Consider the following 23,927-nt stretch of genomic DNA (forward strand, 5'->3'; position numbering starts at 1 on the left):
ACAGATAACAGACAGTGGTGCATCCCAGGAACGGTACAACACTCCAGCGTTTCCTGCAAAACACGAAAATGCAGATTTACAACGTTAGTCAGATTTCCTTTCTGTCCATTTGCAAACAGTACAGATTTCCCGGCAGGTATTGCCGTGCACTTCCACCGCTCGACAGCAGGTGTCTCTGGAATCAAATTGCGATTAGCTGCAGAGTCAATAACAAAGCGAAACTTGGAATTTTCCACACAGCCGTCTTCGAACAAAGCCATGCTCGCTGCTATCTGATACGTCTCGTGTTGTTTTCCACGTCCTCCTCTTGCGTTCCCAGGCTGGCCTCCTCTCCCAGACTGGTTCCCATGGAAACCCGACTGATTTCCATGATAGGTGTCCTTGAAGGCTTCCTGCCCAGCTGCTCTCGCTTTCTGTGGGCAGTCTCTTTTCAAATGACTGTGAGATCCACACACGTAACACCGACGAGCTGCAAAAGCCTGAACAAAGCTCTCATCTTGCTTCGCCCCCCCCTTTTTCCCGGTGGAGCTTGCTGCGCCAGACTTGCTCTCCCTGAGCCGTCTCTCCTGTTCGTCAGCCAAGCGTCCTGTGACGTAGGCCAAAGTCAGATCCTGCGGACTCATAGATTCCAAAGTTAGACATAAATTGTCATAACTTTTGTCCAGAGAGCTTAGCAAAACATAAACCTTCAATTCATCAGTAAAGTTCACCTGCAACAGCCGCAGTTCATTAAACACAGAGAGCATCTCTGTAACATGTTGTCTTATGTCCCCACCTGGACGTAGCTTCATTTCAAACAACCGCCTGGTGGTATGGATTTTAGCACCAGCCGTGGTTCTGTGGTGCACTCTTTCAAGAGCAGCATAAGCTTCATGCGCAGTTTCCAAACCCTCCACATGGGGCAACTGTGAACCCTCCAAACTGAGCACTATAGCTCCCAGGGCTTTCTGATTTTTCCTCCGCGAAGCATGCGCATCTGCAATTACTGCTGCTGCAGCTCCGGCGGCTGGCTGAGGCAGTGGAGGCCCTAGGACCGCGTCCCACAGACCCTTGGCTACCAGCCAGGCCTTCAGCTTTCTGCTCCATTCTCCCCAATTTTGGCCGTTTAATTTTTTGAAGGGTACGGAGAATGATTCATGGCCGTCCGCCATCTCTTTCCGTTCTCCCAAGGGGCCCCAAGCTGTACTTACAAACGCACCAGCTCCTCCGGCTCCTTAGTTCCGTGGAGAAACGACACCTCAGCTGCTCTCAGCTCTTGGCAGTTCTCAGCAACTTGGCTCCACAGCAACGCAGGCACTTCTCTGCGTCTTGCAGCTGCCGCTTGCTTGTTTGCTTCTGCCTGCACTTCCTGCCGTTTCTGCTCGACACCGCAGATCAAAGCTCCCGACAGTTTTACAAGCGGTGATGACCCATAACCTGTGCTGTTTTATCAGCCGTGACCCCCGCTAATTGATTTACAAACCTCGATTAGCGGTTTATTGCTGCCCGGCACGCTTCCACTCCAGCTCTTCCGTCACGGTTCAGCAGAGCTTCGCACAGCGTTGTAAAACTGTCACCTGCTGGATTCAGCTTCGAGACAAACACACAGAGTCCCGTTTGTCTCTATACAGCATCTATTTCCAACATTCCTCAGGTATTTCCAGGGCTATTAGCAGCCATACCAAGACCACGTCTTTTCCCCACAAAGTTCAAAGTGGGACTGGCAAACTTTGCCCAAGCTCCGCCCGAGCTTCTAAAAATGACGTCAGAATGGTGTAGCATCATGGGAAAAGCTTAACTCGTTAAGTTCCAGCTCCCACATATATGCCACAGTGGGAAGCCAGGTCAGCAACACAGCTCTGCCTGCACTGTCTGCTACTGCTGCACATTATATATTTTAATCATCTGATTCATGTTGCCTGCCAGAATGTGCTTTTTACAGGACAGAGCAGTGAATTACTGGCCGATTGGCAGCCATAGTGCCACATGTCCATATTTCAGCCTAAAAATGGCTTGCTTCCTGCCCCCACCTCCCCAAGCTAGGCTAGTGTAGTTTATTATTTAGTTTGTTATTAATCTGCCCAATAGTGACTACTTTTGGCCTGGATGCTGTGCTGGAATGATGATGACAAGCCCAGAATTCTCCAGCGGGTGTCACCAGTATTTCAAATGGTTGCCATTAGCTCAGATGTGCCTGGTGAAATTATTTTTAAAAGGGACCAACCGAGATCAATTAAGAAAATGTCATAAAGTCCTTGTGGGTCTCATTAAAAAGTTTGTCTATTAAAACAAAATGGTAATTGCAAATTAAGGGCTCGATTTGGACAAGTACCAAGTCTCTGTAGTCCTCACTGAATTGGCAACCGCTAAGCTGCTCCACTTCCAGGATTGAAGGCTCCAGGGTCTTGTTTAGAGCAATTGAAGTCTACAAATGGTACATTAAACCACTAGCTCTTTCTCTTCTCCCAGTATGGCTATTGTCGGGGGAGCCTCAATCTAAACTTTGCTTTCAGGAAGTCGCTGTGGATACTGCACTGAAAGTATCAGCCCAGTGTATCCACTTCTGGTCTATTATCTATTTTCAGGTGGGATTCAGTCAGGAATCGGCAAATTCAAGCTGTGCAACTATAGCTGACTGGGGGTCTTGCACAACAAACCTGCTTCCTCAAAAGATCAGACTTTTTTTGCAATAAGGAAAGTGGTGGGAAGGTGCCCTAGAAAGTGTGAGATAACACTTGCTTTGACACAACATGGTCTAACCTTCCTGCAAGCAAACAGAAATCCCAAGGAGTTGTTTCCCACTGTGCTTCAATTTTAAAAATTCATTCTGACTGGCAAGAGTGGCTGGGGAAACCCAGCCAGATGGGTGGGATGTATAAATAATAAAATTATAATCATTCTAAGACCAGAAGCCTCCAAGTGCGTTTTCACCAAGGGGCTCTCTGTTGGAAGCCCTGAAAAGACTACAAAGTCTAGACTCGTCCAGCCTTTATTGGCATAATTTAGATAATAAAAATCATAAAATATAAAAAGTCTATATAAAAGACAAAGCAGGATTTTTATGTGACGAAGTTGGTCTGTGTGCCAAAGATGACATTTGGTACAACAGGCTAAAAATATTAAAAGAAGCAAATATCCATAGGCCAGTTGACTATCCCCAGAGGTGCAGAGAGATTCTGAAATCTGTCGCTACCTCTGCTAACTGCTATAAGCCATGATAGCTACAATGAATTTCCATATACACCTGAACACCAGGTGCTGCGGAGGACAATAAATAATGGTCAGCAATTTCATGCTCTCTTTCTGAGTGTCCAGAGAATCCTTACTGGATACTGTTATATACTTTGCTAGACCAGAGGGACCTTGGTCTGTACCAGAAATGCAGTCCTTTTTTATGATTCTCTTTTTTTAAAATAATTTTTTATTAGGATTTTCTCATTTTTTAAGACAAACACACAAAAACATAAACATACATATCAACATTACACACAAATAACACATATAATTTTAAAATCTTATTTTCTTAACCACTTTCCCGGACTTCCCCCACCTCCCCTTCTTGCATCACCATTCAAAATTTAGCCCAGCAAGTTCTTTGTACCCAAATTAATCCCTTATTAATATTTTGCATAAATCATCTTAATTAACCAATTTCAAACTTCTATATTTCATTTAATACCCAACATCAACCTCTTTTTCTAAGATCGATCCACATTCCCCTTTTTTATGATTCTCACCAATCACAGTTTTGTTCTCTGTAAACCTCTTAAATTCCCCAACCAGTCACTGAAGACCTCCTTGACTTTCTGATTCCTCAAAGTGAAGATGAAGGGACTTAGGAATGGGGTCACTACAGCCGTCAAGAGGGCTACCATTTTGTTCATATCTGTGGAGTGGCTCTTGCCAGACCTCACGTAGATGAAGATAGCAGTGCCATAGCCGATGCCCACCACAACGAGATGTGAGGTGCAGGTGGAGAAGGTCTTCTGCCGACCAGTGTTAGAGGGGATCTTCAGAACGGTGGAGATGATAGCGATGTAGGATGCTATTATGACAACAAAAGAGCTTAAGACAAACAGAATCGCAAGGAGGAAGTCCCCAAGCTCAATGAGGCGGGTGTCCGAACAGGAGAGCTTGAGCAAGGGTGCGTTATCGCAGAAGAAGTGATCAATCTGATTAGAGCTGCAAAAGGATAGCAGGGACCTGAATATGGTTGGGGGAATCATGAAAAGAAAGGGAATTGCCCAGGATCCAAGGGCAAGCTGGATGCAAATTCTGCTGCTCAGGATGACAGAGTAATGCAGAGGATGGCAAATGGCCACGTAGCGGTCAATTGACATTACAGCCAGCAGAAGGAAGGTTGTGGATCCCAGCGAAAAATAGAAGTAAAATTGAGCCAGGCACCCTCCAAAGGAGATAGCGCTTCTTTCCACCATTAGGCCTGCCAACATTCTGGGGACCACAGTGGATGTGACCAGAGTCTCTGCCACAGAGAAATTACACAGGAAGAAATACATAGGTGTGTGAAGACGAGGATCCAGACAGGTCATTGTAACAATAGCAGTGTTTCCACCTAACAAAACCAGGTAGAACACCAGGCATGGTGCAAACAGAACATTCTGCAACCCCCTTGTTGTTGAGAAGCCTATCAGGATGAATTCTGCAGTGTGTGTTTGGTTTCTCATCACCCTGTTTCTTCCACTCTTCTCTCTGAAGGACAAGCAAAATAAACAGATTAGTCTTTGCTGGATAAAGGGGGGATGGTGGCATCTCCCCCCGTCCCCAGCTTTCTCCTTGTGTAGGCCATTATCACGTTGCCTCATAATCATGCACAACATATTGAGAGAACGAAAAGGGCAGTGGGGAGAACAAGCACATTACCAACCCCCCAAAAGAAGGGTAATCTGAAGATAAAACACTTGCACAGACAGAGAACCAGAAAGGTTAACCCCATTCATAGGTAAGAAGACAATAACAAAGCTTTAGAGCAGGGAGTCACCATATGTTGCTGTACTATAATTCCTATTATCCCTGACTATTTGCCATGATGGTTGGGACAACATGGGCTACTCTCTGTCCTAGCGCTACTGAAGGAATAAAGAACTCACTGCGATCAAGACAGAGTTGAAGATTTTCCTGATGTCTGTCGTTTTTAGTTTTGATGCCCCACTTTTATCCCAAAGGGATCAGGAAAAGGGTACCCTGTTAAGTAATATTGTTTAATTTACTGAAATGGGAATGGCTATGTGTATTAATGATTGTTGCTAACATGGGGATTTTCCATGAAGCTGTATTGAAAGCCGGGGCAAGCACTTTTGAGTTCTTGCTAAGTCAATGATTAACTGATCGTTGTTTCTCTGGTAGCTAACATGTGAGTGGTGTAACCTTAGATCATGTGATAAAGGTACTGGGTTGCCTTTGAGTCATTTCAAACTCAGTGAAGATGTAAAATAAGCTCCTCGGAAGGGAGAGCAAACCGCCTGGAGGCTGGAATGTAGGCTGTGAATAGGGAGAGCTTTGCTTATAGGTCTGTTTGGATTATTTCATATTTTGTAAGATGATGAGCCTGGCTAGAAAGTGTGCCAGGGCTCACACTCGCCCGGCAGGCTTCTATCCCAGCTTAGAATCAAGAACCACCAAATTAGATGGGAGCCACCCCCTCCCCACCAAAAGCACACTGTGATTTATTTGCCAGTGCATTTTTACCCTGCCCAAAAAGCTCTCAATGCAGCTTACAAAAACCAGTTCTTCAGTGGCCCCTGTCCTCAGGCTCACAATCTAAGAAGACATGACACACAAGAAAAGAATGAAAGGGAGGGAGGGCCAAGTCTTTGAGTTACAGTTCTGGAAGGTACAGCCAGTGTCAGTGGTGGTCCTGGATTTCTTGTCCTTGATAAAGAACAGTCCCTCCCTCCTCTCTTCTCCCCAAATCATATCTTCGAGCAGAACTGGTGACTAATCCATAACCATATTTTTTATTAGCTCAGGAGGAGGGCTATACTCCTTCGTTACCCAACACTTTATTTTTAACCAATTATCCTTTAAACGCCTTTCCCCTGAACACTCCATAGCAGGTCCACTCTTCATTCTTTCTGCTGCATCCCTCATATCATCTTCCCTCACCCCATAGTAATTTCTTCCCTCTCTGCATCCCTTTTCACATTTTTGTTCCCAAATTCACAAGTCTTTCTCTACCTTCTCTTTCTATGTTCCACAGTTCTCTTTGCTCTCCATTTGAATGTAAGAAAAGGCTTTTTCAAATCAGATGTTTCATCTAGACCAGCCTTCTGTTTCCAACACTGGCCAGTCAGATGTCTCGGAATAAGGAAGCTCACAAGCTAAGGATAGACAAATCACCCTATTTCCACTTCATGACAGTTTTGAATGTGCTCAACCATAGGTCTGTCCCATCCACTTTTTGCAGATAAAAAAGTAAAAAAACAAAAAACAACTTCTAAATTGTATGTATTTTATACACATTTTGTATGTCTTCTTCTCCTTAAAGGCACCTTTGTGTAAGCTTTTCAATTCATTTTCCATTAAATTTTGTGCTTTGTGCATACTGCACAAAATATGCATATTTGGGTTGTATTTTTTGAACCGAAATCACATTGTGGTGTCACGTTGTTTTGAAAAACACAATCAGGTGTCCAGGATTTCAGAATGATGCTAATAAGGTAACACTGGAGATATATCACAGAACAACAACAACAACAACAAAAAATATGCAGAATGATGTGCAGTATAAATCTACCACTAACACACCATTGTTGTGTCAATGATAGGTTGCAAAATACAGGCACAAAAAACACACTTGTCTGGAGAGACCTTCTGAAACTTGAATAGGATTTTTGTAAGCATCCTCATTCACTCCAATAAGCATAAAAAGGTAAAGGGAGCCCTGACCATTAGGTCCAGTTGTGGCCGACTCTGGGTTGCGGCGCTCATCTCGCTTTATTGGCCAAGGGAGCCGGTGTACAGCTTCCGGGTCATGTGGCCAGCATGACTAAGCCGCTTCTGGCAAACCAGAGCAGCACACGGAAATGGCGTTTACCTTCCCGCTGGAGCGGTACCTATTTATCTACTTGCACTTTGACGTGCTTCCGAACTGCTAGGTTGGCAGGAGCAGGGACTGAACAACGGGAGCTCACCCCGTCACGGGGATTCAAACTGCCGACCTTCTGATCAGTAAGTCCTAGGCTCTGTAGTTTAACCTACAGCGCCACCCGTGTCCCAACAAGCATATATGGTACTTATTTATTGAGAGGATGGGCTTGTTTTGGCCTGCAGAACATCCGTTCCCCCCCCCAACCCATCCCAACCTCCCTTTTTTAAGTGAGCCCATTTGCTTGAAAAATGTAAGATGATTTGTTGAGTGTCTGGTTGCTAAAAAAATAAATAAATAATCCTGCCCTGAGTGCACCTTTGCCGCTTTGTATTTTTGTAAAGGTAAAGGTAAAGCTACCCCTGCCTGTACGGGCCAGTCGTGTCCGACTCTAGGGTTGCACGCTCATCTCGCTTAAGAGGCCGGGAGCCAGCGCCGTCCGAGGACACTTCCGGGTCACGTGGCCAGCGTGACGAAGCTGCAGCTGCCGAGCCAGCACCAGCACAGCACACGGAAACGCCGTTTACCTTCCCACTAGAAAGCGGTAGCTATTTATCTACTTGCACTTAGGGGTGCTTTCGAACTGCTAGGTGGGCAGGAGGAGGGACCAAGCAACGGGAGCTCACCCCGCCGCGGGGATTCGAACTGCCGACCGTACGATCGGCAAGTCCTAGGCACTGAGGTTTTACCCACAGCGCCACCCGCGTCCCCATTTGTATTTTTATGTTGCCCTTATTTACAATGCATGTTCTTGACAATGCATATTCTTTTTTTTATTGCCTGAATAACTTGCATTACATTGAAAACTTTCAACAAATGTGTAGAATTTTAAAGGTTTGGGCTTCTTGGTTTTGCACAAGCTTGCTTTTTTTTAAACCAATCTCATCTTCTAATTTAAGCTGCCCCCTTCTATTTTTTACCCAATTTAGCAAAACAGCTCAAGGAAATCACAGAAGTTTTAAGGGTGGCGAAAGGGTGGGCACCAGTTGGAGAGGCTTCATGTAATGTACCCCCGCCGGGTCATTTTATTATCCAAATGTGGTCCAGGGGCTTCTCTCCATATTTTGAGTTGCCTAGGGTTGCCATATTTAAAAAAGTAGAATTCCTGACACCAGCAACAGGACATGTCAGGAGTTTTCCTGACGTATAGTCAGCCTAGAGTTGCCTGACCTTATAATAAAAGTCTCTAAGTGCCACAATTGAGGAATTGCATGCAGGACCCAAAAAGAAGTGTAACATTATTGGGTTGAACAATGTGATGTTTGAAAGCAATTTTCTTCTTTCTTTTGCCTTACAAGTGAAACTATGAGAAATGCATTTTAAACACGCCTTAATTAAAGTTCGATTGGGACAGTGTGAGCCAAGCAAAATTGGTTCAGGAGCTGGATCCAATCCACAAACTTCCTTTTGGTGTGATACCTCTTTGTTTCAGGGCAGGTAGTAAGACTGGAGGGCCCCAGGGCACCCAATGCAATAAATCAATGGGAGAGTAATCTTAGGAAATTACTTACAGTGCTGTGAGTCTTCGGAACACAGGCTAGATATGAAAGCGAAAGATTCTTCCATGAGTAGAGAAGTGAGGCAGGCAGCTTAGGGTTGGATTCACACAGAGAGAAAGCAATTTAAATGTCTGCTTGTTTTGATCTCCTCAACATCTATTTCTCTCTAAGATCTCTCTCCCCCCCACCCCCCTGTTTTTAATGAGCACAGACATGCCTTCTTTTCTCTGGTACAAGATCCAAAAACCCCCAGAAATGTGTATTGATCTAGAAAGAGCACCTTAGTATTTTCCAGACAACTGCATTTGGAAGAGATTCTCTGTTCCTGATTTCTTCCACATTCAGAGTGCTGTATGTGAGCAAGTACTTTTATAATTATTCGACCACTGACCATATGGTAATTATGTATCATCTTGCCAGAAAATATTCTGCCCCGAGTCGGGGGCGCCTATGTGTCGCTTTCATAGACCTAAAGGCCGCCTTCGACAGTATCCCAAGAAACTGTCTATGGAAGAAATTAGAGAGATGGGGCATAGATAGAAGGCTGTTATGGCTTATAACCCAATTACATCAGGGGTCGTCGGCTAGAGTGAGACTCACACCGGCGGGAAACCTATCCAACGAGGTCCCAATAAATAGAGGTGTGCGCCAAGCCTGCATTTTGGCCCCACTCCTCTTTAACTTGTTTATTAGCGATATTAAGCTCTTTCTGAATGAGTCTCAAGCCAACATTCATGCCCCCCGCCTAGCTGATTTCCGCTGCCCTCTGCTCCTATATGCCGACGATGCAGCGATCCTTTCCTACTCTAGGGTCGGTTTATGCAGAGCTCTAAAGACTTTTGCGGCTTATTGCAAACTCAACCATCTGACAATTAATCATGAGAAATCTAAAGTCCTGGTCTTTACCAGGTCTCGGAAAACTTACAGCTGGAAGTTGGATGGAGTCCAATTAGAACAGGTTTTCAAATTTAAATACCTGGGAGTCTTTTTTCACTACAACCTAAGCTGGAAGCCACAGATACAGTATTTACTAAACAAAGGGAGAACAATACTTTATACTCTACTCCAATTTTTTGCGGCCGACGGAGCCTCCCACATCCCTTCGGCATTGAAGGTATACCACGCAAAAGTGGTTTCCACCCTCTGTTATGCTGCACCGCTCTGGGCCCCAGGGTCCAATTTAACATCGCTTGAGACATTGCAGAGTCAGTTTCTCCGTCGCCTCCTGAAACTCCCCATGTGTGTGAGCAACGCAGCCATACGTTTGGAGTTAAGGATTGCATCATTGGAAACTGTCATCTGGAAGCGAGTCTTTGGCTATTGGCTGTCTAGCTGGCATAGGCTTCCCGACCATTACCTTTTCCAGTGCCTCTGGCGGGACGACTTTGTCAATCCGTGGGTAGGAAAAATCCAAGCCAAACTTCTGAGCATCGGAATTTCCCCAGCGGACTCCTTAAAGACGAACATACGCTCAGCCAAAAGCCTTATAGAGCAAAGATTAGCAGACATTGAAAATCAACACAACCTCGCCTGGGGTGGGGGTGTCTGCTCCCCCAGGTATCACGGAATAACCCCACCACTTGGCCTTCCATCATACATGTCATCTCTTTCATCTGTACCACACCGACTTGCATTTATTCGTGCAAGGTTCAATGTCCTTCCATCGAACCTGCTGAGCCACAGATTTTCCAAGGGTTTGGTGTCTCCGCTATGCGTGTGTGACGGGAAAACTGTTGAATCTCTTCCACATATAATGTTCAACTGTCCCCTACATAGCATAGCCAGGACTAAATTCCTGGGTCCTGTTTTATTGCGCTTGGTTGGCAGGCCTGTTGAGTCACACGCCGCACTACTTTTGCAGGACACAGATCCCTCTGTAACTCTGCAGGTGGCGAGATTCCTGAACGCGGTTATCTCACACACAAAAACCACTAAAAAACAACAACATCATCAAAAAGTAATCGGACAGTTATGATGAGAGTGCATGTCGGACCTCGTCTTCAGTTTTCCTTTTTCTGCGATCCGTCCCTTGGAGCTCCCCAGGCCCCAAGCTGTTATTTGGCTCTGCTCAATGACCCACCCTTGCATCGTGGTGTTCTCCTTCTGGTGCCGAATATATCGGTTTTTATGCCTTTGTCCTTTTATGTTTGTATATATTTTATGGGCTAATAGCCGTAAATAAATAAATAAATAAATAATAAAAGTTTTATTTGCAGCCGGTCTTATGCTCCCGGGAGACTGAAAGAGTTTCAAGGTGGGGTGGAGGGAGGGAGGGAGGGAGGGAGCTGTGATCCACAGGGGTGCTGAGAGTAACGTCAGACTCTTGCTCTGCGCCGTCTTTTTTTGAGAAGGCGCTCTGAAAATCCGGGGAGGAAAGACATCTCTCTCCAAGGCCTGTTCCCACGTTCACTTCTCAGCCACGTAGTCTCCTTCCACCTGCTGCAGAAAGAATAAATCATCTATGCTTATTGCAGAACGTGGAAGGAGCAAGGCAAGCCATTTGACAGTGTTTTAATTGTTCTGTGTGGTCCATGGGGCCAATGTGAGGGAAATGAGCACCTTATTCCTGACCGACATGTGGTGACCGTCCTCCTCTTCCACTGGGTGTATTTTGTATCAGGGAAGGAAGCAGCCTTCCAAACTGTGCTTTTCCTTTCACGATTATGTGCCTTAAGTCTGAAAGTGTGTACAGTGGTACCTCGGGTTACAAATGTTTCAGGTTACATACACTTCAGGTTACAGACTCTGCTAACCCAGAAATAGTACCTAACTTTACCTCAGGATGAGAACAGAAATCGTGTGGCGGCAGTAGGAGGCCCCATTAGCTAAAGTGGTACCTCAGGTTAAGAACAGTTTCAGGTTAAGAACAGACCTCCAGAACGAATTAAGTTCTTAACCTGAGGTACCACTGTACACATTAGTTAGCGCTTTGAAACACCAGGAGGTGGTTTCTCCCTGCTTTTTATTGTTGCCGTTCATATCAGAAAGGGAGCAGGGATGTTCCTCATCTGATGCCCATTTCGTGATTTGTTTCCCTGCACTGAACTTAATGAATTCAATGAAGCTGTTATCTGCACATGCACAAGAGCTGAATGCACACACCTCCTCTTAACAGCGGCGTCTGCTTTCTAACTGGAGGGAAGCTGGTTGGAGGGAAAGTGCGTCAAGAAGGAGTATTTCTCAAGAAGCGACAGGATACCTATGGATCGGGGCTAATGTCATGTGCATTCAGCTACAAACATCACCAATGGGGGAGCACTGGAGCCAGAGTAAGCAGTAATGTCCACACATAATGAGTGTCCCCACACATCAGAAATTGCAGGCCCAGACATTGTGCCCCCCAGTCCCCAACCCCCATAGAATTACAAGACCGCTGAGACTGGTTTGTCTCGAAACAGGCCACAACTTTATTGAATACAGTTGAAGGAGGTTTGGCTTGGGCATGGGGCAATCGAAGAATACTTCCGGCCCGTCTGCTGGAAGCGATGCATAGGTCAATCTGGGCAGGGGCTCCTAGGATTTACATCAAATAGGGTGACCCCTACAGGGACTGCGGTCTGGGGGGAGTGTCATTGGTCCTGGTCCCTGGCTGGGTATGAGGAAAGGACAATTCCCCCTGGATCCCTTTAATGGGATACTCCAGCGTTTGGAGGGGCAGGCGGTGTTAGAATTCCTGCTCTGTGATTACAGTCACGGGACTTTTGTCTTTCACATGACGGTATGTGTTTTGACTCCACAGAGTGGGAAGTGACGGAGACAGGATGTTTGTGTCACTATGTTCTGTGAAGTAGGACTATTGTCCTTTGTTCTTTTTCTCTTTGCTGTCTGATGCTAGAGAGAGAGGGAGCCATGTTGCAGTGCTCCGTGTGTGTTTATATGTAAATAAAGTAGATTAGTCAAAATGCTGAGTTGCTGAGGTCTGTCACGCAAGCTGCAAAGACTCTGCAGTTCCCTAAGTGTGCAGATGTCTGTTGGCATTGGTCTCTGTGATGTTCGGGCAGAAGAAAGCTTTTGAAGCTCAAGAACAAACGTCCAGGAGGGAGAGAACATGCCAGTCAGGCATGTGTCTCTACCAGGGTCCTACTCAAGTGTAGGCTGAACTCCTGACAGGCGAAGACTACAACCTCTCCTCCACCCAAGACAAGGATTGCCCCAATGCCAAACCCAGTTGTGACTATTGCTATGAGGTAGCCAAAACCACCAGGCTGGAGCCAATATGCCTGGTGGACAAATTCCTACCCGGCCCCAGAATACAGCGACCACTGTAGCCACAGCAAGGTCATTGACCATCAGCTTGAACCAAGGGTTGGTGGGTGGGGAATCCGGCGAAGGAAAAACAGGTAGGTTCCAAGTGTGGGCTGTTTAAATGGCCAGGGTACGGACCCGAGGGAAGCCTTCCTGCTCTGTTGGCTCCACCGCCTGGCCCAGCCCATGACCAAACCTGCACCCCCATTTACCAATCCTGGGTGTAGGCTCGGATCTGGCTCCTGATAGGCATACGCCCATGCCATCTGTCCCAACAGGACACTGATGCTGCAATTCCCTTGTCAGGGCGTTAGGGGAACCTGTGCCGTCCCGCAATGCTGCCACACCAAGAGGGTGAGCAGCCTTAGAAGAAGGAAATTTCCCAATCAAAGAATAGTATTTCTATACTGCCTTTAGTGCTGGTATCTCTCCCCTCCCCCCCCCCATTAAGTGCTAATGTTCCGCTCTCCCACATACCTGCTAAAAGAAAAGTTTCTGGGAGGTCGACCCAACTTCCCTTTTGAAACAAGATACCACGGGACTGAAATCTTACAGCATCTTTTGCATTAAGGTCTACATTATTCCATCAAACCCATGATTAGCAAGATATTAATATGCAAACTCAAACCGACAATTGGACAGATATGTGGAAGGCAGTTACTTTGACAGGTAAATGTCAGTTATATGATTTGTGCACACAAAAACAGAAGGCTGTGTTGATAGATTGTGAACAAGTACTCTCATTCGGAACCTTTTTCAAGGAGAGAATGTGGACTTACATTTTAAACCCCTAATAAGTTTTCTACTTGAAGCAGCCAGGCTAATAATAGCTGGATTTTGGAAGAACCTTCAGGGAGCATCTCCAACAAATTGGTACAATAAAGTCTGGCGGACTGCGCTTATTGAACAGTTGACCAATAATTTGAAGTTGGCATGTTGGAAAGGAACACAGGGACTCATTTCCCATCTGCCTTCGAGATCTTTTGGTTAGTCTGAACATGGAATTTTTCTTTATTTATGAGCCATCTGGAATGAGAACAAACAGTGGTTATTGACTTGAATTTTTATGGCATGCTGCATCTTGGGAGGAGTTGTCCAGGTGGCGGAGGGAACATCCTTTGTAAATCTCAATCAATCAATCAATCAATCAATCAATCAATCAATCAATGCTATTTTAAAAATCCATTCTCACATGAGAAAACAAAGGTGATGCCAGGAACTCTAAGATCAATTTGCACTCACACACAAAATGCAAAGTGTGTGTGTGGGGGGGGAGCACTTCCTGGGAGGAATTCAACATTGGGCTAAGTTCCCCCTGCAAAAAAATAATAATCATTGGGCTAAGTTGAATGTTCTGTTAGAACCAGAATGAACACACATACCCGGTTCCTTCTTGCATGCTTCTAGGAGTTCTCCAGTGCCCAAGTCAACTGTGGGATGTGGCATGGGGGCACACAGTGGGGAGGGGTGGAGGGGAAAGCCCTGTTGCAGAAGCAGGCAACCTTGTGCAAGGCTTCCACTGACAGGACTATGTGAATCCTACCCTCACCTTTCCGTGCTCGTAATTATATGGACGATCAGCAGTGAGGGTAAAAAGACAGTCACCTCCGAAGACGCAACTTCAATCCTCTTCAAGCAACCTATGAAATTTTATGGCAGTGGCAATAAAATTGCATAATAGGAATATCTATACCTCCCTCCCTCTGGTGGCTATAACAAACATGATTATTCAGCCGACAATGTTTTCCAGTGTCAATATAGCCATTGAGAAGTCAATGCCACCAACATTGTTTTTTGAGCTCAAGCCACACAGGAAGGGATTGAACAGGTGCAATACGTTTATTTTTACTGCTGAGATGGGACCTAACCATGTGAAATGAATGCCTTTCCACCATTTCTGAAGCCAGCCATCCCTGGGGCTTTCAGTCTTTTCATTTTTTTTGATAACCTCATGCATTTCCTCTTTATCTACTGGACCATTAAGAAACATCATGTGTTCATGAGTCTTACCATGACTCAATTATTATAAACAATAATTGTCCTGACTCCCAGTGGATGATGAAGAATTCAAATTCAGAGTACAGTTTCTGCCCAAACCCTTTAATGCTCAGATCCAGTATGGTTCATAGACAAAACAGGGTTCAGACGCACAACGGGTGCTGTGCATGGCAAACTAAGCTGAGATTTTGATCCAACAAATGACACATTTCCTTATGTCCCATTATATGGGAATGAGGCAGGCAAGTTGACTATCACCATCTTTGGTGTGCGGTTAAAATATTACCGCACTCCAAGTAAACACGATTACAGTTTATACTTGAGAATCACATGCATAAGATTATAGATAATTTTTGATTAATGTGGAGTCTTGGTATAGATAATAATAATAATGATAATAATAATAATAATAATAATAATAATAATAATAATAATAATAATAATAATAATAAATAATAATAATAGAAGAAAGAGTGCTGGAAACTTGTGGCATCTTTGTGACATTTGCTTTATTTACAAATATGCAAACAGAGCATAGTGAATAGATGATTTGTTTATGTGTGGACACATCATGGGTATCAAGAAAATACTCTCCCCCACCCCCACAGAATCCTGAAACATATATCAGGAAATTGAACAAAATTAATCTGAGCATTTAAAAAAAAAAATGTGATCAATGCCGTAATTCATCACAACAAGCTGAATAATATTTGAGATGTTGCGGCTATTTCTGAAGCCAGTTGCTGGCTCACAAATACATATGAGGAGTTATTAGAAATTGGACAAGCTGACAGTAATTAGGAAATGCTCTCTTGAAGCCTCCATGGAGCTAATTAAAAAGTTTGTGTTTGGAAAACGTAACTTGTAGACATGAGCCTGATTTAGATGGATGCTGAGTTTCTCTAGCTTGTATTAAATTTGAAGGGCACCAGCTCATTTCTTCCACTTCCAGGATGAAACCCTGAAGACTCCAGGGCCTTGTTTATAGCTATGGATGTTGAAAGCCTTGATGTGATGCGTTTCACCATTAGCTTCTTAAGCAAGCTCCCAGTGCAGGGCTTGCCAAGGGAGCCTCTGACCTCTGAGAAAACACTGTGTTTTGCACCCTGAAGACATCATCTCGATGCAAAGCAGCATACAGCAAAGGGTGCAGAAGGTATAAGATTCCTCAGAAAGTGACAGAAGATGGGGGGAGGGAACACATCATCCTCTCCCCGCCCCCCGCAAAGAGTGGATTGATATATTGAAGTCTGTGTGTTTTCTTTATGTCCCATCTTGAAAGAGTATAGAAGAAATGAAGAAAAAAAACCAGGGCAGATTGCAGGGACACTTGTGGGTTGTTTAAGAGTCTGGTGCAAAGGGACATCAGCAAAGAGAAGAAGGCTGTGAAGATGACTTACTAGTGATGGGATGTTGTTGTTGTTTAGTCGTGTCCGCCTCTTCGTGACCCCATGGACCAGAGCATGCCAGGCACTCCTGTCTTCCACTGCCTCCCGCAGTTTGGTCAAACTCATGCTGGTAGCTTCGAGAACACTATCCAACCATCTCGTCCTCTGTCGTCCCCTTCTCCTTGTGCCTGCCATCTTTCCCAACATCAGGGTCTTTTCCAGGGAGTCTTCTCTTCTCATGAGGTAGCCAAAGTATTGGAGCCTCAGGATGTAGACCATGTCATTCATGTACTGGAAATATTATAGATTGCTTTTCATCATGAGGTTACCCAATGTGCTGAATCCTATTCATTGCTAGGAACCAGGCACTGCACTAACCCTGAAGGAGATCAGCAGGATAATTATAAAGGTGGAAAGCAAAGGACATGACACACAGCTCTCTTCTGCAACAGAAGGGTATGGTCAGGGCGCTCAGGAGGAAGAGCTGAGCAGCACCACTGCCTCCTAGCACATGCTGCCTGAGGCAGTCAGCTCACCCTGCTTAATGGTAGGACCAGCCCTGGGTAAACTACAATACCCAGAATTCTTTGAGAGAAAGAACGTGCCTTAAAGGTTTAGCGTACTCTGGGTGACACCCAGGTGGTTGTGTCTTCACAAGCAAAACTGTTGGGTGTAGTGGAGGGTTAACCTTCTGTGCCTCAAGCCTGAGAGGAGGCGCTTACAAGGGAAGTAAGCCAGGACGTGAGGAAAGCAGCTTGGAATGCTGTGAGCTGAGTGAAAAGCGAAAGCAGTTTGTTGCGTAGCTGCAAACAGAGGGAGAAGATGCAGCTTGAATCTGATGGCTATTATGAATTGTAAATATGCTACTTTTGAGCAAATAAAGGGATAGGACAGAAGAAACATGTGGGACTTGTTTACTGCCCTTTCAACACGGACGCTGTGTAATTCTGCTAATTGCTTTACGATCTACAGAGGCTCCCAGGGGAAGCGTGGCTGGGCGCCGAACAATAAAGCAATAAATCTACCGGACAAAAACTGGCCCTATCTTTTCGGCAGCCCTGACTACGTTTGTAGACGCAGCTCTTGAGCGGAAAGGCAGGGAAGATTTCTGTTTGAATCCAAGACTGCAGCTGTGGGAGAAACAAGACCCTCTTGGGGTGTTAATGCTGCAAACCCCTTCATCACAGGTTCAGGTTGTATATATGTGTGTAGATAAATCATATATCATAAAGGCACCATAGTCTCTGCTGTGCCTCATTTCTGAAAGAAAACATGACTCCTGGGTGAACGCCTGGAACCTCTGGAATCTCGCACCACTCAAAGACTGGAGTGGAGTGCAACAATATTCTAGACTCGGGGTTATTGTGTGGTTTAAGTGTATATACAATTTATTTATACACAAGCTAGGAATTATGGGTTATTTTTTTCCTATATGCTGGGAGAAAGTCTTGGAAAAGCTCACATGCTAGTCCCCCAATCTAGCAAGCCCAGTATGTGGAACTAGGCTTTGACGTACGCATCCCTGTCTTGAGCCAGTTCCCCCATGCAGAAAAAGCTGCTCTGTGCAGGGAACGATAACTAGCAGCCAGGAGTGCACAGAAATAGCTCCTTATCAAGTTGGGGCTGCGAGTGCACCCAGTGAAATAGATAGCTGTAGCTGTTAGTGCCAATCCCTTATCTGGGGACTCCAGTTCCATTTGCCATTTCCAGTTTCCTCTCCAATGAGTGGCAGTATTAGCTTTCTGTTCAGTGGAGAGATCCCTGCACACAGCATAGTTCAGTGCTGCATATCTGAAACCAGCTGCCTTTTGGCCCCTCCCATTCCATTCTCACTGGTCATTGTAAGTTTAAGTATCTGATTAAGAACTGGTGTCTAATCTGCTTGTTTTTCCTCTACCTTTTCCGTTCCATTTTCCTTTTGTGTCATGTCACATAGATTCTAAGTGTACTTCTGTGGCGTTCGTACGGAGCCCTCAGTCGTCTCACGGACTATTGACCCGTACACCACTAATCTGCTGCCACCAAGCAGGTCCTCCCCGGTAAATCACTTAGTCTCAGTCAGGTTCTTAAGTTAACAATGAAGATTGTAGTTTATTGCAAACACAAATAAACTTTAAATGCATTCGAAAAGCTGTTACCCATTACCCTCTTAGTTTGACAGTGGTACCTCGGGTTACATACGCTTCAGGTTACATACGCTTCAGGTTACAGACTCTGCTAACCCAGAAATAGTACCTCAAGTTAAGAACTTTGCTTCAGGATGAGAACAGAAATTGTGCTCCGGCGGCGCAGCAGCAGTGGGAGGCCCCATTAGCTAAAGTGGTGCTTCAGGTTAAGAACAGTTTCAGGTTAAGAACGGACCTCTGGAACGAATTAAGTACTTGACCCGAGGTACCACCGTATTTTATTCTGTCTCTAACTCTTCTACCTCCCCTCACACAAGAACCAACTGCACTGTCTATTTCCATCAGTCTGCCAACTGCTTTCCCAACTGCCTTTTCCCAACTAACCAACTAAATCTCGGGCTAAGCCCTTTTATAAACAGGTAGGCTCCGCCTCTGGCTTTTCTATTGGTCTACCAATTAACTCTTTCTCTCCCCCTGTACAGACATTTTCAAAAGAACGGGCAAACGCCACAACTTCTTTTTAAACTCACAATCCCTCATCATAGCCCTAATACAGTGAGATAGTTTTTTTAGCCTGGAAAAGAGGAGATTGAGAGGAGATAGGATAGCCACCTTCAAATATCTGAAGGGCTGTCATATGGAGCAAGCTTGTTTTCTTATGCTCTGGAGGGCAGGACATGAACCAATGGCTTCAAGTTACAAGACAGGAGATTCCAACTAAACATCAGGAAGAACTTTCTGACAGTAAGAGCTGTTTGACAGCAGAACAGACTCCCATGAGAGGTGGGGGCCTCTCCTTCCTTGGAGGTTTCAAAGCAAAGGTTGGATGGCTGTCATGTGTGATTTATTTGAGATTCCTAGATGACCCTTGGAGTCCCTTCCAACTCTATTATTCTTTTTCTTTCTGCTGCAACCCACCATTTTTTAAAATTAAATGTTAAAAAAATTACAGAGTTGTGGTCAGACGGATGCCAAGAAACAACAACATCAACAATAACAATAACAGAGATTGGTGGTCTTCCCAGCAGTGGTGAGTTTTTGAAAGCTGCAGGGAAGAAAGAGAATAAATTTCTTCATAAGTGAATGAACATGCCTGCCCAGGTCACAACCATTGCTAGCCAATACCTCACCTGGCTCAGTATACCCATCACTGCATGTGACCTTCATGGGCAAAACGAAGAAGAAGAAGAGTTTGGATTTGATACCCCACTTTATCACTACCAGAAGGAGTCTCAAAGTGACTAACATTCTCCTTTCCCTTCCTCCCCCACAACAAACACTCTGTGAGGTGAGTGAGGCTGAGAGACTTCAGAGAAGTGTGACTAGCCCAAGGTCACCCAGCAGCTGCATGTGGAGGAGTGGAGACGCGAACCCGGTTCACCAGATTACGAGTCTACCACTCTTAACCATTACACCACACTGGCTCAAAGGTTGCCCATCTCCTGTTAGACAAGACTAGCCTGACAACTTCTCCTCATGCTTCTCTTCACAGCACTCAGACTGACCAACGACAAAATGGGCATTTTGTTCCGGTGACTTGTGCTATAGCTACTGCAACTCCAGCCTCCTTGATGGCTCTTCATGCCATGAAATTCTGCTCAATATTTATCCAGAGCAGATTCCAACATATAGTTAGCAGAGTAAAAACTTAAACACGTTGCAGGATTCCCCAAAAATAGACCAGAGGCAATTACTATGTCATCCAGCAGAGCTTTACTGGCACTGAAGGCAAATGAGCATAATGGTCACAAATCCAATACATTCAGGATTTGCACTGTCCATAAGAATAAGAATAATATAATAATAATTTATTATTTATACCACGCCCATCTGGCTGGGCTTCCCCAGCCACTCTGGGCGGCTTCCAAAAGAATATTAAAATACTATAATACATCAAACATTAAAAGCTTCCCAAAACAGGGCTGCCTTCAGATGTCTTCTAAAAGCCTGGTAGTTGTTGTTCTCTTTGACATCTGGTGGGAGGGTGTTCCACAGGGAAGGCGCCACTACCGAGAAGGCCCTCTGCCTGGTTCCCTGTAACTTGGCTTCTCGCAGTGAGGGAACTGCCAGAAGGCCCTCGGTGCTGGACCTCAGTGTCCGGGTAGAACGATGGGGGTAGAACGATCCAGTTGCAGCAGACTTAACTTAAATTTACAATAACTTATAATACGTCTAAACCTTAACACTAAGCATGCTATGTACAGAACACCACACCAGAAGGAAAAGAGATAGAAAGAGAAAGTGAAACTCAGGCTCCTTCTGGCCTCACTATTATAGCCAGAAGACATAAGAGAACCAGTTTAAGCCAGCTGTGCTCAACTTCTCTGAAGGAATAACCCAAACTTCATGGACCTTCTGCTTGTTTCTTTCACACAGAGAAGCTTCCGGAACCCTTTTGAATTAATTAGAATAGGAAACATCAGATCAATACTTTCTGCACTAAGAAATGCCAACTGACACTTCAGGTCCTTGAAATCGACTGTGATTATGAATGTATCTTCAGTTCCTTACACTGCACAAGGCAAACAATTGTAACCCAATTCCAGGAGCCAAGATGCCAACATATAACAAACACATTTACACCCTTCTCTGAACCTGAGTCCCTTCAAGGAATTCATTGGGAAAGAAGCTGATGGATTTATCTGTCTATCCACCTTCCTGGCAGGAGCCCCAGTACTCTGTCAAAAAGAAATCCGCAGAACAATTACCTGTAACCCTGAATGAAATCACTATTTGGAATCACTGCTTCTTCTCGGTGATGCCAGAACTCTTTAATTACCTGCAGATGGCCCCATCACTGAATCGATTTGGATTTGAAGGAAGCGTACAACTTGGTGCACATTTGGAAAAAAGGAGGCAGGGCTGGCAAATAGAATAGTCCTTAAAACACGATATAGCCTTATCCTTCTTTCTCTGCAGTGCTCTGGTAGTCTTTCAGGACTCTACGAACGGCATGTTCCAAGACGTGCAAGATCAATTCATAATCATCTACTGGGATAACATCCTGATCTACCCTGAGATATTCCAGCAACATATAGCAGCCGTCCATTGGGTCTCGCAGTGGCCCCATGAACACCATCTATATGCTAAACTGAAGAAATGCACATTTGATTCGGTCACCGTCGGATGCCTTGGCCTTGTGTTTTCCCCACACATCCCAATTTGTCCAGAATCCAGATGAACATCTCCCATGCATGAACCTTGTTGGTGTCAGGAGTGCATGCAGGAGCCAGGCCCTGTGACTAATAGGACTTTGCAGGACTGGGGCCTTCCTAAGTTTGTTCTGAAGAGGCAGGGTGTGGCCGCACAGGTGAGGCTGATTAGTAACTCACAGCAAGAGCCGGGAAGGGATATAAGGTCAGCATTTCCATTCGGCTCTTTGCCACAGCAACACGTTCCCTGCCTTGCTGTATTTGGCTCCTTGACTCCCTGCTTCTTGATCCCCGGACCCTTGACTTTGTGACTCTTTGCGTCTTAATCCTCGGACCGCTGACTTCATGACTCCTTGCTTCTTGATCCCCGGACCCTTGGCTTCCTGACTCCTGGTTTCTGGACTCCTGTTCCTGCTCCCACCCCACCATCTTGCCCCCGGTCCTGACGTCCCCAGCCAGGACTTCGATCGTCCATGAACTGGACCGTGCAGTTGGACCGGCAGATACCATAGATACAGAAAGATCTGTAGTGGTTTCTAAGTTCCACCTATTATTACCATTACTTTCTTTAAAACTTTCTCCACTGTTGCACCACTCTTGAGAGCTCTCCTGAAAACCAGCCAGCCAATCCCATGGAGCCTTATTACTGCATTAAGGATTAGCAGGGCAGAACAACAGGTTCTTGCTCTGGAGAACTCAATGTTCATTTAAAATATTCTTTATCTCTTGGGTTTTTCTTCTTCCTTAAATAATTAATGGAAACAAAAATTAGTAAATAAGAAGCACACACAGTAACTCAACTCCTAAACCAAAGTTAATTGCAAGGCACTGTTAGTTACTAATATGAGACTAGTAAGAGTTGCTTTCACAGTTACTTCGGTCTTGGGCTGCTGACCTCACTGAAGGGTTTCACTCTTCCTTACTGCAGACCCTCCAAGTGTCCCTATTTTCCAGGGACAGTTCTAGATTTACAGAAGCCTTCTTGGTTTCTGATTTGATCCCGGAATGTCCCGCTTTTCCTTAAGATGTTCCTATTTTCACTGGAGAAATGTTGGAGGGTATGGAGTTATATAACCCCTAGACCAAAGAAAAAAATTAACTACAGTTGTACCTTGGAAGCCGAACGCCTTACAAGTCAAATGTTTTGGCTCCTGAATGCCACAAACCTGGAAGTGAATGTTCTGGTATGTGAACGTTTTTTGGAAGCCGAACATCCAACGTGGCTTCCACAGCTTCTGATTGCATGCAGGAGCTTCCTGCAGCCAATCGGAAGCCATGCCTTAGTTTGTAGTGGAAATGCGAAAGAATTGTATTTTGAGGAGTTAGGTGGCATGTCCCTTTCCCTTTAACATCCCCAGTTTGATTCTTGTGTTTCACACACCTGTCGGGAGTTTATTGGGTTCTTCTGTGTTGCAAGTGCTGGCTGGATGCCAGCTACAGGTAGTGGGAGACTCTCAGCTGCTCTGTATTAATCATGAGTAATGCAGGACGTGGATGGCGCTGTGGGTTAAACCACAGAGCCTAGGACTTGCCGATCAGAAGGTCAGCGGTTCGAATCCCTGCAACGGGGTGAGCTCCCGTTGCTCAGTCCCAGCTCCTGCCAACCTAGCAGTTCGAAAGCACGTCAAAGTGCAAGTAGATAAATAGGTACTGCTCTGATGGGAAGGTAAACGGCGTTTCCGTGCGCTGCTCTGGTTCTCCAGAAGCGGCTTAGTCCTGCTGGCCACATGACCTGGAAGCTGTACACCGGCTCCCTCGGCCAGTAAAGCGAGATGAGCACAGCAACCCCAGAGTCGGTCACAACTGGACCTAATGGTCAGGGGTCCCTTTACCTTTACTTAATGCCAGGTGCACTTGATTACATCAAGGCAGGCTATAAAAGCCATAGGTGGGAGGGGCCCGGTGAGCTTCTGCCCAGATCAAAGGACCTGATGCTGGGAGACCGACGGTCGGGGTCTTTCTCCTGCTGCTCTACCTGGGGCTCCGGGCAGCTGAAGGGGAGATTGGGTGGCCCCTGTTGGGTATGTTTTGTGTTGTGCTTTGTATGTTTGTTTGTTTGTTTGTTTGTTTGTTTGTTTATTAATAAAACTCTTTTGGTTCCTCTTCCACCTCCTCATTCCTTTTGTCCTGATATTCTTGGAACGAACTGCTGCATTTGGCAGCACATAGTTGCCGAATGTTTTCAGAAGTCGAATGGACGTCCGGAACAGATTCCGTTCAACAACCAAGGTATGACTGTATACAACTTTCAGAAGGCTTTTTTATGTTTAATGTTTTAATTTTTTTTATACATGTTGGAAGTCACCTAGAGTGGCTGGGGCAACCCAAACAGATGGGCAGGGTAGCAATAGTAATAATAGTAATAATAATAATAACAAAGGAGGAGGAGGAGGGAAAGGACATCCCTACTTTCATCAGAGAAATGTTGAAGGGTA

The 23,927-nt window shown here is 45.2% G+C and overlaps 1 protein-coding gene across 2 annotated transcripts in view; it reads right to left on the reverse strand.

The window, feature by feature from the left end:
- Nucleotides 1-3,703: 3,703 nt before the first annotated feature.
- Nucleotides 3,704-23,927, reverse strand: part of OR6V1 (olfactory receptor family 6 subfamily V member 1) — a 39,932-nt gene continuing 19,708 nt past the window's right edge. Inside the window, exons 1-2 of one of the 2 annotated variants that reach the window (XM_081176809.1) lie at nucleotides 8,596-8,898; nucleotides 3,704-4,689 (exon numbers count right to left, since the gene is read on the reverse strand). In XM_081176809.1, coding sequence (XP_081032935.1) covers nucleotides 3,720-4,664 — 945 coding nt within the window. In that variant the 5' untranslated portion in view covers nucleotides 4,665-4,689; nucleotides 8,596-8,898 and the 3' untranslated portion in view covers nucleotides 3,704-3,719. Of the gene's footprint in view, nucleotides 4,690-8,595; nucleotides 8,899-23,927 lie in introns of those variants that run through there. The other variant, XM_081176810.1, reaches the window with a different exon arrangement.

This window comes from Podarcis bocagei (genome assembly GCF_964188305.1).
Source record: "Podarcis bocagei genome assembly, chromosome: 17".
NCBI classification, from domain to species: domain Eukaryota; kingdom Metazoa; phylum Chordata; class Lepidosauria; order Squamata; family Lacertidae; genus Podarcis; species Podarcis bocagei.